General features: G+C 51.1%; 2 protein-coding genes across 9 annotated transcripts in view; one reads left to right on the top strand and one right to left on the bottom strand.

Annotated features, from left to right (window-relative positions):
• The window catches only part of Zhx3 (zinc fingers and homeoboxes 3), a 130,223-nt gene extending 129,616 nt beyond the window's left edge, over nucleotides 1-607 (top strand). For 4 of the 6 annotated variants that reach the window (XM_026383148.2, XM_077799396.1, XM_077799394.1 and 1 more), the window contains exon 4: nucleotides 356-504. In XM_026383148.2, the coding sequence (XP_026238933.1) occupies nucleotides 356-492 (137 nt within the window). In that variant the 3' untranslated portion in view covers nucleotides 493-504. The other 2 variants (XM_077799397.1, XM_077799395.1) reach the window with 1 other exon arrangement.
• A 7,770-nt stretch (nucleotides 608-8,377) lies between these two features.
• The window catches only part of Plcg1 (phospholipase C gamma 1), a 33,742-nt gene continuing 28,337 nt past the window's right edge, over nucleotides 8,378-13,782 (bottom strand). For all 3 annotated transcript variants that reach the window (XM_026383189.2, XM_026383191.2, XM_077799629.1), the window contains 8 exons: nucleotides 12,408-12,504; nucleotides 12,041-12,265; nucleotides 11,818-11,966; nucleotides 10,545-10,659; nucleotides 10,268-10,429; nucleotides 10,076-10,164; nucleotides 9,801-9,985; nucleotides 8,378-9,620 (listed from right to left, as the gene is read on the bottom strand). In XM_026383189.2, coding sequence (XP_026238974.1) covers nucleotides 9,578-9,620; nucleotides 9,801-9,985; nucleotides 10,076-10,164; nucleotides 10,268-10,429; nucleotides 10,545-10,659; nucleotides 11,818-11,966; nucleotides 12,041-12,265; nucleotides 12,408-12,504 — 1,065 coding nt within the window. In that variant the 3' untranslated portion in view covers nucleotides 8,378-9,577. The remainder of the gene's footprint in view (nucleotides 9,621-9,800; nucleotides 9,986-10,075; nucleotides 10,165-10,267; nucleotides 10,430-10,544; nucleotides 10,660-11,817; nucleotides 11,967-12,040; nucleotides 12,266-12,407; nucleotides 12,505-13,782) is intronic.

Genomic DNA, 13,782 nt, shown 5'->3' with positions numbered 1-13,782 from the left:
TAAAAAGGGCTGGGGAATATGGCTCTGTGGTAAAGCTCCCCTGGGAGTCCCCAGTTCTCCCTCCCCCTCAAAAAATTTATGGATGCTGAACCCCGCTGTTGTGATATGAGGGCAGCTTGTTCCAGGGGGTGGTGAGGGAGAAGGCAGCATGAGGTGTAGAAGACAGGGCTTGCAGGAGGTGGTGGCTGCCTGTGGCACTGGGGTGAGGCAAGGTAGGGTTTGTGGGTGTGGAGAGGCCATGCTGATGCTCCAGCTTTGAGGCCAGGGGTTTGGCAGCCGTTCTGCAAAGAGACTAGAGGTCTTGGCACATCAGCCATCATCCTTAACCCACTTGCTCTTTTTCACCTTTCCTCAGGCTGGAGATGGGGGAGTGGCTGGCAGGAAGGCATTGCTCATGGAGTTAAGAAGTCCCCAAATCCAGTGATGCCACCCTGGCATAGTGAGGACCAGGCTGCCCTGGGGGCTGTACAGATTGCAGCAGCTATGGAGTGACAGGCCTGTGTTTTCTCCTCAGAAGCAGACTGAAATTGATCCGATTACTCTGAAGGACCGGCCCATCTGGGATGCTGCCTGCCACATGGAACAGCTGAACCTGCCTCTCTGCTGCCACATGTCATTTCCATGGCCAGCCACTGGGTACCCAAGAAGGCCTCCAGAGGCCTTGCAGATAGCCCAGAGCCTGTTGCCACCAAGCAAGTGGCAAGAAGGGGTTCTGCCAGTCCTTCCTCCCACAGTGTAGGACCTTCCCTTGGCCTCCCAGGGATAAAGCAGTTCAGACTTCATATTCATAGACAGAATCAAGTTTTAACAAACATTGCCTCTCTACATTTAATAAAATACCAGATTACAAACACTTTCATTATATAGACACTTTGGTTAGCAAAGTGGGACGTTGTTCACATCATCTCTGAATGTGCCGTTTGTCTGTTCTCTGGGGAGCACTGGAGCCACTGATGCCCTCACCTTCCATGGGCAGGCAGGGGTTAAAGATGCTCAGAACTGTATCCGGGCCCCCAGGCCTCTCTGCTTTCCTCACAGAAGGATACCATTGAAGAGCTCTCGGTCATGTTAAGTGGTGACCAGCCACTTTTGGAGCCAGGATTGCTTTGTGGGCTGGTTGGTGCAGAGCCTGTTGTTGCCCTTAGGTCAGAAAATGGCCTGGCTGTGCGAGTAGTGCTGGATCCTGGCTACTCTCCTCTTCAGCTGTTACCTTAATTCTGCTTTTTTTTTTTTTTTGGTGGGAGTTTGAATCATGGACCATAACTTTTCAGTTATCAGATCAACTAAAGAAATATTTGTTGTTAAGCCTAATATACTGACCTATGTGCCCCCCACCCCCACCGTGTTTTCTTTCTTTCTTTCTTTCTTTAATGTAGAAATGTAGACACCTTTATAGTGAGAGGAAAATGAAGAAAGGAAACGGGGAGAAGGTGGGTGAAGGAAGGTATAGCTACAGCCTGCAGTCCTGGCTACTGCAGTGTTGAGAGCCCTGTCCCCCCACTTACTACAGAAGCTCCCAGGAGAGTAAGAGGGAGGGCTGAATGGATTCGTGGAGCGTGGGGAATTATCAGAGCTGGAGTGGACTTGAGCACCGAGACCTATGGGTGGGAGTTCCTGGCAGAACATCTGGTACGCTGCAACCACACACCAAGGGCCTGGCCAGCATGCTGGGCAGATACCCAGAGGTGCTGGACATCACTGGACAGGTCCTTGTGAGGGAGTCTCTGAAGTTCTGCATTTATGTCCCTAAACTTGGAAGTAAGAATGCTTATATAGTCTAACCCTCACGTCCTCCTTTGAATTGAGAAAATCACAGGAAAAGAAGCCTTTGAAACAATGGGAAACTTAGAGTTGTACTAACTAGAAAAGCCCCGATTTCCTCAAGACCGGCCACTTTAGCAAAGGGGGTGGGCTGAGGATGTGTCACCTGTGGCCTCACCAACCTCTTAGAAGTGAACCAAAGACATTGGTTCCTGCAGTGCCAGGCACACGTGGAGGCCCCTCCTGCTGGGCCTGGGCTGCCTGGGGCACCAGGAGACCTGGGCAGGGAAGGGCTCAGGCATTAAGCGCTGGTTACACTCTATGTACCCAGGAAAGTGGAGCAGTCACACCGTCTTGCTGGCTGAGCTGTGGGGATGAGCTTGGTGCCAGCAGCCTCTGCCTTCTAGGAGAGAGCTTTCTTGGGAAACTCAAAGCCCTCGAACCATTGTTGTTCTAAATTAGTGTTTTCTTTAGCCCTCCCTAGCCCAATAGGGACCACCTCTTATTTGTCTCAAACTGGGGACTTGTGAATACTTCTGCAAGTTTTGCAGCCTATTTTTGTATCCTTTCCATTTGGGGAGTGAAGCTATGAGTCTCAAAAGCCTTTGAGGAATTGCCAAGAATGGCAAGTGATCGCCTTCCTTCAGAGAACAGACACTTGGAATCTTTCCTTTAGTTTTTATGTACATTCAGATTAATTTATATATCCACATATACAGTACAGATATTCATTTGCTACCTTACTTGTAAAGTGAACATCTGATGTGTACACTTGAGCTTCACAGCACGTGGATGTTGGGGAGCAGCCTGTGTGCGGGCAGGGGCAACCCAGCATGAAGCCATCTCCAAGTGTCTGAGAAACCACTCTGTGCCTCAGCCCATGCCTGCCAGCCTCACCTCGAGTCTGTGTGCACCAGCTGAACGTTAGTGTCTGCAGAGAGGGTTCTTGTGGTTATCTGCGTTGACATTCTATTTACAACCCAAATAGCAAAACAGAAAAAACTTGTCCATGGTGTTCAAGTTTGTGCAGGACCCTGCACCCCAGCCCCAGGCACCAGCTCACCTTTTGGGTGGAGTAGTTATGGTGAGGCCAGCCCTGGCATGTTTTTCTCACAGATGTTGGCCCTTCCCATCAGCCAGGGCCACATGACAAACAGTAAGACTGACCAGATAGGAGCCCCGCAGACTGGACAGACCCTGCTTCTTCCTGAGCTCCTGGATGGGAGTGAGAAAGTGGGATTTGGACCTTCTGCTTGAAACATTATGACACTGAGAAGTGGTCATGAAGCAGGTGCTTTAAAGGGATATCATTATGGAACCCAGGGCTTCGGGTGCCCAGCACAGAGACCCATCCACATGTGCCCAGAGTCCATAATCACATTGACAATGGTGGTGAGGGGGTGGGTGTGGTCACCAGGCCGGCAGCTTGTCACAAGACAGATCACTGGTACTGCACACTGCTGAAGGGTTAAATTCTCTGTGGTCCCTTTCAATAGAAGACTGGCTGTGGGCTGCCGAGTTAAGCAAGGTGAGTGGGTGGCTGTTCTTTCCTGAAGAAAAGCTTATGTTACCAGAGGACGGATCCCCCCTCCTCTCTGCACCTGGGCTTGTCTGAGGCAGTGGATTGTCTTCCAGTGTTTCTCATTGCTGGTGTCTTATGCCTGTTTGGTTTATTGTGTTTTTCACTTGAGGTTGTAAATTAAGTTCTAGGTGAAACCAGATCACAGTTCTGATAAAGGAAATTTGAATTTGATAATATACTTTACATATTTTGATTACCTGTTGTAATTTTTGACCATAGAAGAGCTTTTTGATTTGGGGAGGGGAAGTATTTTCAGGTCTCTTAGGTTCCTGAAAAAGAAGGCCCTAGTTGTATGGCTCAGAGTGACTGAGAGCTCCTTTTTTTTGGCCGAGTGACAAGTGGCTGGTCAGGTGGACCAAAGCACTTGGGTCCAAGACTCTGCACTCTGCTCTCTGGAAGCAGAAAAGGCAGAGTGTCGGTGGCACCTTAAGGGCTTCCACTTGCACTCACGGGCTCGTCCTAAGTGGCCTTGGGAGGCCATCCCATCAGGAAGCTCTAGTGAGTTCTACAGGCTGCATGTGGTTCTCGTGGGTTTTTATCCTGTCTTCCCTTCCTCTCCTTTCTGGTTCTGTCGCATCTGTCCCCCAGCTGCCTTCCATGGAGGGTTGGGGGTAGCCTCTCTGGTTGGACTTGGTCTTTTTGCACATCCTTCCTCGGGATTTGCCTGCTTATACTGTTCCAGTGTTGGGCCATTTTGCTTGTCATCTTCCTCATCTGCATGTGGACCAGGATTCTTGGATTAGTCGCTTTGCAGTCCAGACATCACAGCCTATGTTTAAAGGCACTTGGCGGGAGAGAACCAGCCAGGAAGAAAACCTAAAAACAAGTCTAATCTAAAAACAAGTCTTGGAGCTTTTCCCCCACACCCATGTTCAGTTTACCTGGGGGAATTTCATTGGTCTGACCTTTGTAGGAGATGTGCTTCTGTATTAAGTTTTAATTTTCATGCATCGCACTCATTTGCAAAGCACAGGTGTGCTGGAGGAAAAAAGCCCTCTGGATGTGTGCAGGTCTTACTGCCAACTTGTCCTGACCAAAGCCAGCTAGTGGGGCCTGGAGCTTCTCTTCAACTTCTCCCACCTTGGCTTCTTTCTGTCTTCCCTGACAGTGGACACGGTTCCCAGGAGCACCTGGTCTCTGACGAGCTCAGTGCCTGTGGAGCTTCAGACTTCCTCTGAGCACAAGTCTCCTCTGCAGGAGACCTAGGCTTCAACCCAACATGCCCACTGTGCTGTTTGCTCTGGCCCATTTAAATGTGCAGCCATGCAACCCGGGGCTGATGAGATTGTGGGGATGTCGTCAACAAAGTGACCATTTTGGTTTTGGCCAAATGACTGGATGGAAGTGGTGACCACAGTGCTGCCTGGCTTGTTACCTAGCCCAGCCCCAAATCCCAATGGAACTGGCAGGCCTTGGATAGAATCTGTTCCTGCCAGAGTCCAAGCCACACTGGGAGCTGGGGTGAAGCGGCAAACCCAAGTACTCTCAGCTGACCCAGCACCTGCGTAAAATGAACCCGTACAGATGTGTGGCCCTAGAGAGGATGGAGAGCCTGCTTTTGGGTCTTATGTCCTGGGCTCACTTGTCAACACTAGTCAGCCATCCTGTCCTGCCCATAAACCTGAACTTCTCTTTAAAAGTGGACTTGGTCCTTCACTAACCTGCAGAAATGACAGGTGTTCCTTTTTAGCTAAAGGTCCAACAGGAGCTACCCACTCTTAACTGCCCTGGAGTCTGGGAATGAGACCAGGCAGACCCTGGTTGCCACATGGATGAGGACAGGAGCCTGTACCTGTTTCCTTGGTCTTTGGGTCTACAGGACTGTGAGGATTTGTGGAATTACTGATTATTGTTTGCCCTTCCTGAGGTTTTGGCAGGAACTGGGCAGAGTGGAGGGAAGAGAGGGTAGCTCTTTTTGCTGCCTGGTGCCTTCCTGCCGTCTGGGCAGGTGGCAAGCCAGGACCCTGTGGGGGGCCTGTGTTCAAATGCCATTAGTGCCTCTTCCTTCTAGAGACTGGCTTGGGTGTGTGCATGCATACATGTGCCAGTTGTGCACACACATGGGCAACTGCATGTGTTAATGAACAGCTTTTTTTGGTTCCCTTCCATGAAAATCAGGTGATTCTGAATTAATTTGATTGGAGTCAAAGGTGAAAAGTCTGGGATAGAGACTGCAAGTGCTCAGTCCTTCCCAAGCACCAAGCTCCAGAGCAGAAACATGGTTAAGAGGGCCACATGGTACTATCAACCCTGTACTTTGTGTTTAAAGAGATATCTTCTCATTCACCCGTGGTTCTTGCCCATACATTCTTGCAGTGAGATTGTTGGCTGGAGAGCAAGCTAGTACCCACTCACAAGCAGGGTTCCACCTTGACAACTGGGTTGCTCCTTGGGAAACTGGGTGAGGGCCAGGGGAGCAATGATCACACTGGGGTAGTGAGTTCCTGCCAACTCCTGAGCAGCTGCTTTCTTAGCTGTGGCAGAAAGGGTCAGACTGTGCCACAATTGTTGTTAAAAAACAAAATATGCCAACCTTCCCCTCTGCCCTGCTGGCCATTGTTCATTCAGTCTTATTGATGCAGTCTTTGGGGGTTGCCAAAGGCCTGCAGATTCCTTTCTCACTGAGTCCTGACTCCTAGTCCTCTAGCACCCACTTACGTTCTGGTCTTCAGTGCAAACCCCTTTGTTCTCTGTGGGCCAGACTACTGAGAAGTGAGCCTGGGGAGTGACGCGAGCAATTTGCCTCTGGAGTGCTTCCTGTCTCCTGGGGACAACTGCAGAAGTGATCATCCGAGTACTGAGTGAAGGGCTACTGTCCTGTTTGTCCAGAGGCAAACTGAAACTCTAAACTATTTGAGGGTCCCACCTCCTATTGTGACCAAGCATGAAACCAAACTGAGAAAAAGGCATGCTCTGTCATTTGGGTCTGAGTGGAAGGGGATTCTTTACTCTGCATAAATAAAGATGGAGCTTACCTTTGGTGTGGACTGTGGTGGTGCTGAGGCGGGAGGCATGGGGTTGCCCTCTTTGGGCTGGTTCTCCAGGCCTCACAAGGTCCCCTGTGGGGATGCTGCTATTTCTAAGATGCAAATTGCACATTTCCTAGATTTTGTATCTGTGGACTTGGATAAGGGAGGGGAACAGGGACAAACTACTTGTACAGTTTGAGATGGGCCTCAATGGTACTTCAAACCTTTTGATCGTTCCTAAATAAAAATGTACATATATTTTGCATCTGCTGACGTATTTTGTGGGGAGTCAAGGGGGAAAAAACTGGCTTATGTATCCTGTGGGCCAAACTTGATCACAAACTTACAAACTTTGGTGGACAAGTAGAGTTTCTCTCCATTCTAGAATGGTTGCAACCAAAAATATTACTGTGCCTTATTGTCTGTCTCCTTTTCCTTGTGGCACCCCCCAAAAAATTTAGTCGAATTTTGCAACTTGATTTTAGCCTAAGTCCTATTGTACAAAATGCTCAGATTAACCCCGGGGGGACCCGGGGAGAATACTCAGGCTGAGGGCTTGACCTACTCAAGACCAAGGAGGCATGACCTTTTTGTTCACTTTGCTGGTGTGGCAGAACACCCTGATACCATTCTTTTTCCCTTCAACAGAATCAATATGGTGAGATGGTAGGCAAGTTAAAAGATTCTTCTTGCCCCAGGTCCATCCTTTAGATGAAGTCCAGGGTGTGCTCCGTAGGAGGAAACCTCCTGCCCTTTTTGCGCTATACATCTTTTTTAAAAAATAACTTTTTATTATTTTTATGTGGTGCTGAGGGTCGAACCCAGGGCCTTGCACGCGCGAGGTGAGCACTCTACCACTGAGCCATAACCCCAGCCCCTGTGCTATACTTTTTAATGGGTTTCCTCAACTGAGATCACAAACTGCTCCTGCTTTCTTCCTGAAGAGCAGCCTTTTGCCCTGCAGCCGGAAGTGGAATGCTCCGACCTTGTTGGCAATGTTCTCTACGTGTGTCCACCGGGTAAAAGCTGTTGAAAGCTAAAGTCTGCTCCTTTGACCCTGTCCACTTGTCCCTGGTCTGCCAGCCAGCTGGGAGATGGGCCACTTCTCTTTGCCTGTGTTCCTGGTAACATTCACTTCCCCTCTGACCCTGTTTCTTCTGGTTTCCTCTGCCAGAGTCAGTGCTTCTTAACCCTGATCACTCAATGTTATCACCTAAGGAACTTGCAAACACCACCCAAGGGAGAGTGTTCAGGTGCCAGTGTTTTTCAGAGACTCCATGGGGGGTACTCGGGTGTTACCAGGCTGAGACTTCCAGTGGGTTTGAAAGGCAGTGCCACCCACTGTCCCAGGTGCACAGCCTGTGTGCAGGTGAGGCAACTGACCACAGGATGCCAAAACATTCAGTCCAACAAAGATGGTCCCCACTGGGACAATCAGCAATGGTCAGGTATGGCTGGAGGAATGTGAAATGAAACTGATTTGCATGTTTGCTCGACTAAGGATATTTTCCACCAGGAAGGATCAAATAGCAGTAGAGGCAAAGGCAACGTGGTAAAGAGCCCACAGCAGGTGGGCCTTTTGTCCTGGAAGCTGCTAAGGGATGGCAGAGATGGGCCTCCCTCAGGCCACATTCCAGGACACTTGTTCAGTCAATGAAGGCATTACTGTGGTCAGCACCAACAGATTGTCATCACATGGCGACATGGATGGGCCCTATCTATCTGCAATGCCAGCAGACCACTCCCTGCTCCAGAAGGAACACTTTCTCCTTGGTCCACAAGAATCTGAAGCAGGAAAAAGGGATTCCCACCAACTACCTCTCTGTGCAAAAGGACCAACCAACCATCCTCTCTCCACAATGGGATGCTGAAGCTGTAAGATGAGGTAGAGAAGGTGGCCTTATACCTCCCGTTCGTCCAGAAGGAAGATTGGCTGGACCTGAGAGGTTTCCAGAAATGTCTCACACAGCTTCTATTGCCAAATAATCACCAGGCAACCGGTTTCCCTGAGCCCCCATTCCACAAAACATACGAGTTAAAGGAAAAAGGACATGAGGATGATTTATTTGGCAGTCAGATCTTAAGAGGGCAGCAGAACTAGCAAATGGCCAACCCTGAGCCCAAACGAGGGCAGTGGGTTTGCGTGTGCTGAATGCTGGCTATGCTATGAGGCACCATTGCGCCCACGGGCCTAGACCCCAGCCTCTGTCCTCAGAGGTAGGGGCTGCCTTCCCGAGCTTTCCATCTCCTTCCCTGCATATTTTTACCAACTAGACAAAAGTCATGCTGAGCCAACAGCTTGGGTCAGCACCTGACTGACTGACTCCCCCTACCTGTGAGGCAGCACTTCCTTAATTCCCTTCCTGTTCCTAAGGGAGAATATATTGAGTCTTCATTTCATTGCTTAAAAGAAAAAAAAAAGAAAAAGAAAAAAAGAAATAAAAAGCTCACCAGGATAGGCTTGGCCCTTTCTTCTCTTCCCATCCCACTCCTCCACTCCATGGTGCCTTAATACCCCACACTGAGCCCCACCCAACACAGCTGGCTGCCGCTCCCAAAGGCTCTGCTCTGAGATGGCCCTTCAAGGGTGAGGAGCAGAAGGAGTAAATAACTTAGTTATGCTACCACTGAGAAGAAAAATAATACTGCTATTTTTATCATGATCCCCTGTATCTTTCAGGCTGGGTAGTATTCCCGGCCATGGGCAATGTGCCCTTGTGCTGTGTCCTCCTCCTCCCTGCAGGGCAGAGCCCTTCTCCACACAGGCCCTGCATTCCTCCACCCTGGCTCCAGGGCTAAACTGCGGGGGCATCTACCCTCTCACTCTGCCCAGCTGTGGTTTTAAAGCTACAGGACAATGTAAACTTTGTTTCCCTGGCCCAGCAAGGCGGCTCCTCCTCCTCCACTCAGGAATGTCAGCGGCTCCTTGAAGCCTCCTATGCTGCTGAAGCAGCCTCTCCAAGGGGCTTCGGCCCTGCTTCTGTCCCTACAAGATGGAAGAACCCATCTCCAGAAGTCAGGGCCAGATGTGTGTGCTTAGTGCGAGACACAGTACAGTTTTTGCCTTCACCCAGAATTGGGCATGGAGGCCCAAAACAGTACATCTCATTAATGGCTTGGTTTTGTCTAGCATTCGCTGCTGGAATCCAGACTCCAGGCTGCAAGACCAGGAAGGCTGCCATGGCAGGCGGCTTCCACAAAACCCAGTCCAAGGCATCCCACGAGGCGTGCAGCACCTGCTGCTCTCAACCAAGCTGGGACGCAACTAGAGGCGGTTGTCTCCATTGATCCGAGTTCTCCTTGGGGCCCTGGACAAAAGGAAGAGTGTCCTTACTGGCAGTAGGACCTGGTAGATCAACGGGACAGTCCAGAGCAACACAAAGCTTTTCTATCCAGGAGAAATGCTGGAGAAGCAGGACCCAGGTCTTCCTGAATCCAGCAGCCCTTTCCAAGCTGCACACTGACCACCTTCCCCCTACCACCCTCACCTTCGCTCCCGACTGTCAAAGTGGTCTGTGAGATGCTCCTGGGAGATACGGAAGTCCTCAAATGGCTGCTGGTAGCGGGCTTCAAAGGAGCCTTCCCGGGGCCGGCCATGAAACAGCTGGCTGGAGGCATCTGAGCACCGCTCTCGCAGGGATGTACCACTGAAGGGACTGAGGTCACCATTCTCCTGCTCAACAAAGGCAAGTCAAGGGGTCCTCTGTACCTCAGGAGGCTCCCCACCCTCTCCCCAAGCTAGCCTACCCACCCTGATAGTTACCTTGGCAGGGAAAATGTCAATCTTAATGAGCAGGGAGGCCAACTCCAGGTCCTCACTGTAGTTGTTCTTCAAAGGCACTGCTCTGTATCCTAACAGGAGGAAAGCCTGGCCCTCAGCACAGGAGGGCACCAAGCAAGTGGCGCCACCCTGGCAGCAAGGCCATAGGGCGTTATATGGAGAAAGGGTCCTCACCTATTTTCAGGCCTTTGACTGGGAAAGTAGCCTGAGCCAAAAAGTTCTGGTCACTAAACATGTCTTCCTCATAGACCACAAAGCGAAGGAAGGCAAATTCAGGGTTACTGATCTGGAACTGGAAAGGCTTGGCTGGCCACACAGGGTTCAGTCCATTGTCCACTGTGAAATTAGGGGCAAAAGATTTCAGGACACCACTAAGAGGATGGCAGAACCTGTGGGGAGAGGACATCAGTGCCCAGGAGGGCGAGGCAGTGATTGGGGAAGGTAGACTCACCCACAAACTCGGTCTTCTGTTTGGTACTGTCATACTCAGCTCCAGCCACCTCAATCTCCACAAAAGGACACACGATGCCCCGGCCATTCTTCGGCAAGTGCCGGGCCCCCAACACCTGTGAGGCAGGCAAAGGTGGGGTAGGGCTGTCCGGCTCCAGCAGTCTCCACTGCAGGAGACTCAGGCAGCAAATGTGACACAGGGACAGTGCGCCCTCTGCTGGGCCTCAAAGACACAGCCCATTAAGTCAGGGTCCTAAGGGGATCCAGAGCAGTTGCTGCCTATACCAATTTATTGGAACTTCAGACAAAATTTTTGAGTTTTGCAATCCACTTCATGTTAAATCCACCTTCAATATGGAAGTCTTTGAAATTACTTCCCCTTAGGACAAAAAAAAAAAAGTTTACCCATGGCTCTGTACCCATCCTCAATATGCCCAACTCGGGTCATGTGCTCATGCTCCCACACTCCTCTAAGACTCTGCTCAGGTCTCTCCCACCCTGAACCCACAGCACTGGGTTGGCCCTTGTTGCAACTTTTCAGCAGGCATGTGCTGGGGAGCTCTGGGAGCCTGGGTGCCAGGAGGCTGCTGGTCTCTTGAGCAAGCTTAATTCTTGCTTGCTCCTGCAGGCTCCTGGCTCATCACAGGCCCTGTCTCTAAATGAAACATAAAAAAGGGCAGGGATGTGGCTAAATGGTCAATGGGGCCCTAGCCCCAGGCCCATCCTCTGCCTTTCTGACCAGCCTCCTCTTGCCAGTTAGTGGCTTCCTACAGCTTGGCCTTACTGGAACCTGATTCGTTGGTGCCAAGATGAGAACACAGTCACCCCAGCTCCACAGCAAGGACCCACAGCTGACTACTTTCTACATTAGGAGAGTTGTGTCTTCAAACATAAGGCCAGCTCCAGTGCCCCTAAGACCCAGGAAATGCTGATCTGTACCCTTGCCCCAGCATGCCAGCAGTTCCCAGCTCTGATGTCCCAAACAATCTCTACTCTTGGCCAGCTCAGTGTCAAAATGAGTGGCGGTGCACACCTATAATCCCAGCTGCTCAGGAGGCTGAGGCAGGCAGGAGGATCATGAGTTCAAAGCCAGCCTCAGCAACTTAGCAAGGCCCTACGCAAATCAGCAAGACTGTCTCTAAATGAAACATAAAAAAGGGCAGGGGATGTGGCTCAATGGTTAAGTGCCTGGTACGAAAACAACAACAAAACAAAAATATTCCTTAGCCAAGGGCGTCCCTTTCCCACCCTGAAACCCCCCGAGCACCACCTACCTCAATGCAGATGGCACAGGGCTCCAGCCCACGGAGGCTGCTCTTGTCAAAAGGGTCAAAGGCCTCGTCTCGCATGGTGCTTGGCTGTAGCACGTAACCACAGTGTCCACCGGCCATGAAAAGGGCCTGGTTCATCTGCATGGGCTTGTCTGCAAGAGACAGTTACTGTGCATCCCAGCTCAACTACCCTAGGTCTCCCCTACCCACCAGGGAACTGCCTTACCTGGGGTCTGGAAGTTGAGGGCCACAAGTTGACTGCCACAGATCCACATGGGCAAAGGATCATAATTGGAGGAGTCCAGCCGTTGGCCCTTGGGGTAGATACGGGAGAGCTGCAGCCGATTGTACTGGAGAAACTTCTTGCCTTTGGCCTTGTTCACATATTTCTCAGCCTTGGTTTCCGGGAAAGACGACATGTCCCGGTAGCAGGCACGTTCTGTGCCAATCTCTGAGCCAAAAAGGAGACAAAGTCTGTCTGCAGGCACTGGTGGGGAGGACACTAAACACTCCTCTTGCACCAGCACTGGAGAATGCAGGCACCGCCAGGCCCCAAGCACACCGCGCCCCCCCCAACCTGGGCCCCGCCTTACTCTCTTCATCGAAGGGAACAGGCCTGCAGTAGACGACAAGCTCAGAGAGCTCAAGGGCAATCTTCTTCCTCCGTTCCATCATCTTCCCCTCAGTGAGCTGGTGACACACACAAGGCCCTGTAGCCCCAGGCTAGAGCCCTACCCAGGAGAAGGAAGCCCCTGCCAGCCTTGGGTACACCCACACTGCAGGTGCTCTGGGGCCCTCTCTCCCATCCCCTATACCTTCTAGACCCCACCAGACAATATATAAGGTCACAGTCCTCATTATTCTCCTGAGGAGAGTCCTCCAACTCTCTCAAGAAGGTAGAATTCTCACCACCAGCCATGTCCTAAGGGCAGGGAACCCCAGGGCTGGCCGTGCTCTTCAGTGATGCTTTCTAATACTTCCTTACACAGTCTCATTCCAGAGCAAAAAACTCCTTTTGGTTACCTGAGATCATTCTGGAGACTCATGCCCCACCTCCATCTCTGTATCTAAGGAAGATTCTCACCTCAGTTACCACAGAGCTCCCTCCTCTCCATGCCTAATACCAGCTGCAGAGACCCAGTCTCAAATGCTCTCCTGTCCCCTTTCCCCTGGAACTCCAGTTGTTTCCATGCTTCTTCTTTGGGTAGCTCCTCTACTCAGACTCCTCCTCTCCTTTTCAGCCTAGACCCAGGATCCAGCCCTTCAGCCTCCCAGCACTTCATCTTCCCCAAGGTACACTCCTGGCAAGCCTTACCACCCCAGTCCTCTCCTCTAGTTCCTGTTTTCCATAGCAGCTACAGATCTGCCCATCAAACACTGGGCAACAGCCTCCTAGCAGGAGCTCCCTTACCCTTGAGAAGGCCTCTGTTTCCAGGCTTCATGGAAGGGGCTTCTCTTCCCACTCCCTACCAAACCCCCAGCTTCCACCCTCTCCCTCATGGCCAGCCACTGTAGACTCCCTGCACTCAGTCATGCCACTTCCATGCCTCAGTCCTGTCACCAAAAAGACCATTTGCTGCTGCTCAATCTGGTGGGCACTTTGTTTCTTATCTCACTTGGCTGCACCTCTGCAGCCTGCAACTTATCAGAAGCCCCCGGCTCCCTAGCAGCCTCTAGCCTCTCTGCCTGTGCTTCCCGGGCAATCTCTCAGGAGTCTACCAGGCCCTCTTCCTATTCTAGACCGCCTCATCCCACCTAAGCCTCTTGAGTACCTGTCCTGCTGCCAGCCCTGGACTTCTCTTAGCTCTTCTTGCCTTTTATTAAACTGCCCACTAAGCTGACTCGGATGACTTCACATTTCCTAAGCATACCATACTGCTTTAGGTGTCTGTTTCTTCTGGGTCCCTGCCTAAGGCAGGGTCCATGGTACGGCAAGCACAGTCAGCTACCTGCTGTGCTGAGAGGACT

The sequence above is a fragment of the Urocitellus parryii genome, chromosome 6, assembly GCF_045843805.1.
Source record: "Urocitellus parryii isolate mUroPar1 chromosome 6, mUroPar1.hap1, whole genome shotgun sequence".
Lineage (NCBI taxonomy): Eukaryota > Metazoa > Chordata > Mammalia > Rodentia > Sciuridae > Urocitellus > Urocitellus parryii.
This window is presented reverse-complemented; position numbering and strand designations above follow the sequence as displayed.